Source organism: Sinocyclocheilus grahami, unplaced genomic scaffold (genome assembly GCF_001515645.1).
Source record: "Sinocyclocheilus grahami isolate Dianchi unplaced genomic scaffold, SAMN03320097.WGS_v1.1 scaffold72.1, whole genome shotgun sequence".
Classification (NCBI taxonomy): Eukaryota; Metazoa; Chordata; class Actinopteri; order Cypriniformes; family Cyprinidae; genus Sinocyclocheilus; species Sinocyclocheilus grahami.
The window spans coordinates 40,089-46,017 of record NW_015505251.1 but is presented as its reverse complement, the minus strand read 5'-3'; the positions used below and the strand labels follow the sequence as shown (position 1 = coordinate 46,017).

The 5,929-nt window shown below is 40.4% G+C and overlaps 1 protein-coding gene across 1 annotated transcript in view; it reads right to left on the bottom strand.

Annotated features, from left to right (window-relative positions):
* The window catches only part of LOC107585599 (glutamate receptor ionotropic, kainate 4-like), a gene marked incomplete at its 5' end in the record, with an annotated part of 199,736 nt that overhangs the window by 157,499 nt on the left and 36,308 nt on the right, over window positions 1-5,929 (bottom strand). Inside the window, one exon of the mRNA XM_016272688.1 lies at window positions 925-1,089. Coding sequence (XP_016128174.1) covers window positions 925-1,089 — 165 coding nt within the window. The remainder of the gene's footprint in view (window positions 1-924; window positions 1,090-5,929) is intronic.

Genomic DNA, 5,929 nt, shown 5'->3' with positions numbered 1-5,929 from the left:
ATCTCATATGTGTAAAGTCCACGGTATAGCCTTGAGCCCGTTTTTACCCGGCAGACTTCTGCCATTTAAGAGGGTTACAATCACCTCCATTCTTCCATATGCACCTAAGGAATGTTCATATGTGTATTGCTTCCGAAACCTCCTTCGGGAAGGTTGGAGCTTCCGTAACCTCCCTGTTCCAAGTGGAACGGGTACGTTTCCCCAGTGTTATCCAGTCTTACTCAGTGGGTAGTGCCATAGTAGCAGTAGCTGGTCCTATTGTGCAGGCCCTGGCCTACGCCAAAAAGTAGCGGCGCAGGTGGCTTCCACAGGACACTGGAAGGGGCGGTAGCTGTGGACTTTTGGTAGGATCCCAAATTCGTCGGTCATCCGACGTGACGTCGAGAGTGACCGACTGAAAGGGAACGTCTCGGTTACGTATGTAACCCTCGTTCCCTGAAGGAGGGAACGGAGAAGTCACGTCCCGTCGCCACAGCTCCTGTACCACCGCTGAGCGGCCGGGTCACCGGCTCGGCTCCTCAGCGAAAACCTGAATATGCGCTGCATCTGCTGCCTACTTATACTCCACTCGAAGTAGATTGGTCCCTCTAAGCGAGATCCCAATTTCGTCGGTCCTCCGACGAGACGTCTCCGTTCCCTCCTTCAGGGAACGAGGGTTACATACGTAACCGAGACGTTATTGTGCATAATGCATGATTTTAAACATAGCAAAAGTTATATTTATTATATTATTTAACTGAATATAAAATATATATTGCCTATTAAAATACATACAAATATTAGTAAAAAAAATATGTATAAAAATTATAATAAATATATATATACATATATATTTTACATTTATTTAGATATAGGGTATAAAAATTATATGGTATGTAAAATTATATACATCTCAGAAATGATATAACACATTTGAATACTCACTAGTTTCCCCTGTCTCGTATTCACTGTCTCGGAGCAGCTCAAAGATGTCCACCTCCAGCTTCCCTGTGGTGGAGCGGTTGCTGGAACGGTTGATGCTGTCTTTCGCCAGAGTGATGGCCAGTCGCTCCCCGCGGCTACACTCCATCGGGTCATCAAGAATGGCAGCTGGGACACAGTTCAAAAAGACAGAGAAAGACCCAGAAAGTGAGACAAGATATTTCGACAAACACAACAAGAGATTAAGAAGTCCTCAAGATACTGCAGAAATCATTCAAAACAGTGAAGAATGTAGACACAAATGTTTCTGGGTCGTCTTTGTTCGCATATTAAAGTGCATTAGTTCACAGTAGACAAGATTAACGCTGTTCTTTGACAGTTTTCTTGGTAGACTGATACAAGTGCTCCATGTAGTGTTTTGCTATGAATGACTCTGTCACAATGTTGTGTAGTAAATAAACAATATCCTTGCACTATGTTAACAGTCACTGGCTGCTTAGTGCTGCTTAGTGCTGTACGTACTGTATGCCCACTTTTGTGAACCCATATCATTTTCAATCCGCTTTGAATATGTCTAGTCCATGGTGAGTTGACACAAGGCTTAGCAACAATATATATCACAGCCAGTATCTGACGCTCAGGGATATTCAAATCTATGTAAAGCAAATAACATTTACATTTTTATCACTGTAATATTTGACGTGAGAAAAGCCCAAGGATGTCTGACATCGATTCAATAGCAAAAGTCACAATTTTTAAACAAAACTGCAGATGGAAAGCTTTATGCAAGCCCCTGCTATCACATCAAAACAACTATAGGTGAGCGTCTGTCACTTTTGATGAATGTCAACCTATCTTCAAACTATCATTGTGATATTTCTGTTACCTGTCATGTTGGCATATTGAAATGGTTTATTTTTCCACCGTTCTTCAAGCCAACACATAATTAGGTCTCCAGTGACCCTGAATTTGTGGCATGACTCACATGTGTTGCCCTGAATGTGCTTTATTTACACTGTAGCACTGAAACTGTGCATGATTATAAAGATTTTTTAATGCCAGTTGTCAAACCCTGACAAGAACAGTATGCTAGAAGAGTTCATGTTTGTGTTCATAAATATTGCATTGGAAGTAAGCAAAACCCTTCTAATCTTGGACTGTACAATCATCATTAAAAAAAAAGTACATAATCCATAAATGTAACTGCAGTGATTCAGAACGTATTAATGATTTAATTCAAACAAGACTGAATCAGCCATGAGAGTCCTCCTATTAAAAAAATGGCAATATAAATAACAATCCACTTAAGACTGCCATAAATATTGAGATGTTTGTTTAGAGATGGTAAATGGAGATCCGCGGTATGTTGTAAATGAGATTAAATGTATTCGCTTGAGGCAGAGCAGTGAAGGCAGTTAAGCCACACATTTTTTGCCATTTTAATGTGCTTTTGGGTAAAAAGCAATTAAATTATTATATACAGGAGTCCAATTTGAGCTAATGTGTTCTGTGAGGAAAAAAACATAGATTCTTGCCTTTCAAACAGACTCACGGGGGATATTTAACAAAAAATGTATTATAAATTCATGTGCTGTCACATTTGGGGCAAAGCCACATTCATTACAGAAGTTTTCCCATCAGTCATACCTGTCATAGTGTATGTTCACAGGAAATGCATTGCTAAAGCATACATTTATTCACATTAAAACAGTCATCCTCAACAAAAAAATAAAAAGATTACAGGAAAAGATGGTAATTCTGTACTGGCCGCCCATACAGAAGACTCAGTCTGTCTCCAACAGCAAGCTAAATCATCTTCTCACACCCCCTCCTCTCTGTCGCAGCCGATAGCAAAAGGCTGTTCCCACAGCATAAGTGGAGAAAGCTCAAACTGGGCAATTCTCCCAGTGTTCACCCCCAAATCTCGCAACAAAGAGCGCCAAATGGAAACACTGGCCCCGTGCTGAGCCCTGAGGTTCTGTTCTTGTCCCCAATCAGCGGTCACAAATGTAGATGTCAAAGCAAGAAACTGGAATTGCCAGTGCTAAATGGAATCCTAGCGCAGGGTAAAAATATCAGAAGGGGAGATCTGTTGCGGGGCAATGACATTTTAAAGGCATTGCGGTATGAGACTCTGAGCAGTGTGGAGGTCCACTGCAGACGAGGTTCTATTCAATCTTCCAGTCTTGGCTCAGCTGCTGACCCTTTTAGAGGAATCGATGGTGAGCAGCAGCACATGCCGGGGCATGAAACGCATTGTGTAATGTGCATGGATACCAGGGCTGACAGTTATGGTATGAGCAGCACCGTCCTTGTCTTGATACTTGATACTATCCAGAAAATCATGTGCAGCAATGTGTGTTTGCACTGCTGTGTGCTTTAAATCAATTTTAAGTCTAAATGTATTTGTTTATAAGCTTTTTGGACTTTGGGTATAGAAAGGCAGGAAATAAAATGAAAGATTAAGGAATTGGATATGTTGCAGGGTAGACTTGAACCTGTTTTTTCCATATGATCACCATAACTTCTAAATAGTGGAAACTTTTAGCCATTTTAGTCTTTTACTGATAGGTAAATAAAGACAGACAGGAAATAAAAATAAAGATTGGAGAATTGGATATGTTGTAGGCCATTGTTTTCCATATGAGCACAATAACTCCTAGATAGTAGATACCTTCAGGCATTTTGGCCTTTGACTGATCAGAAACAAAATAAAAAGTGTGAATCAGATATGTTGCAGGCCCGACTCAAACACGATTTTCCTGTGAGTGCAACAACCCCCTAAATGGTGGAAGCTTTTGGGCTTTCTGGCTGATAAGTGAAGCTAGACAAGTAATGGTGATGTTAACAATTGGATAATTTGATATAATGCAGACTGGATTCAAACCCAGCTTCAAAACAAAGGAAACTTTTAGGGTTCACACTTTATTTTAAGGTCCAATTCTTGCTATTATCAAACCATTAACTATGACTTCTGCCTCAGTGAAATCCTAATTTGCTGCTTATGAATAGTTAGTAAGGTAGTTGTTAAGTTTAGGTATTGGGTAGGATTAGGGATGTAGAATATGATCATGCAGAACATGTGTAACAGATCGGCCAGGCTCCGCCACCACCCAATCACAACGATCCCTCTCACCTGAGTTCTGAGCACCTGCACCTGTCACCAATCAAGCACCTCATTACCAGCCTGCATAAAAGCACACACCTCAGACACCCTCACTGTCCGGTCTCATATACATGTAGAGGACTCAATGACTTTGCTACTGCTTCCATTTGAATACTTCCTGCATTACTTACCGCCTGTGTTCCTCCTAGTGTCTCCTTGTCTCCTTGTCTCCAAGTGTCTCCTGTTCCTCCTAGTTCACGGATCGCTGAGGTGTGTGCTCCTCCTGTCTGCATTCCAGCTCCGGTAAAGCCAAAGACCCGGATTACCCCGCTCATCATATCCTTCGAACGATTCCCTCACCATCACATCCTCTGAACCCTACCCCAGTACTCTCTGTGACCGAATAAACCTATTTTGATATATACTAACCTGTTGCGTCAGACCTCTTCCGTTACAACATGTGCTTTATGTGTACTAATAAACAGCCAATATGTTAATAATAGGCATTCTAATAAGCAACTACTTAATAGTGAGAATTGGTCCCTATACAAAAGCATCCTGGCTCCTAAAAGATTAAAACTTTGGGTGGTTTGACCTAAAGCTAATAGAAAAATTAAGCAAGATAGAAAATGGCAATGTTATGAATTGGACAATTGGATATGACACAGACCTAATTCAAACCTGTTTCGCCACAAAAGCACCTCAGGGCTTTATTTGACAGGTAAGTGAAGCGAGACAGAAAATAGCAAGATGGAAGGTTGAAAAATTGCATGATGCCAACCAGATTCGAACCTTTGCCCTCATAATAGCACCACAGCTGCTAAATAATGGAGCCTTCATTCCTGCACAGCCGAGTAGCTCAACTTTAGACAAATGGGAATGCTAATGTATACATAATTCACTCTCTCCTGATATTACACACCTCCTTGGCATTACACACTGCATTATGGAATTATATTGTGCGTTTGTTTATGTGCACTCTGTATCTGAAGCTAGATTCTATTGCACTATATTTCTTCTAGCTACCTATTAACCTGTGTAGCTCGCAAACCACTATGTATCCTGCAGGCTAAAGAAACACTGAAACAAACCATTTGATCTTACAATACATGGGGGTTTATAGTATGTCCCACAGGCCCGTTCAACACTACGTTGTCACCATAATAAAGCCACTAAACTCTCAAAATCACCTTGTGCTGTTGCTCCCACTGGGCCGTTGGCTAACAGTAGTCAAAACAGACCAGGCATGGCGGTACTGTGAGGAGAAAGGAACTCATCATTCAAATGGGTTTTCCAATGTACAAATGCCTATTAAATAAGCACCATCACACACTTAATCAACCAGAGTAACTGAATGCAGATAAAATGGACAATTGCATCACCTTTAAGCGCACTAACTGCAATTTAATATGCTTTTGCATTTGAACCGTTAGATCCAAATGAGGCTTGAAGAGCGTCAAAGCAGCAGAATCTTGATTGTGACATTTATACAGCCATACTAGACTGATTATCAATTAACAAACTGTCAACAGTAATGACATTAAAGCACACTCATTAACTTTCCTTCAAACAGCTGAAAGCGCTTTACCAACATAAAAGAACTTGATGTTGTACATGATGTAGCTACAAAAGGTATTTATTTATTTTACAGTGTAGTAGTTATTTAAATATCGTCTTTCTTTTAAAGGTATAAAGACAGAACAGAGCACATCATGAGCTCAAAGGAGGCCACAATAATGTTTGATCATTTATGTATGCTCCTTTATGATGCATGTTGTAAGCAACAAATTTGAGGCAAATAAAAATAACCCACTGAGGATATTTCAGTATCAAGCCCTGCTGTGGGAGTATCTCTTTTTCGGTTAAAAAGTACAAATTTACCATCTTTACCTTGTTGAACCT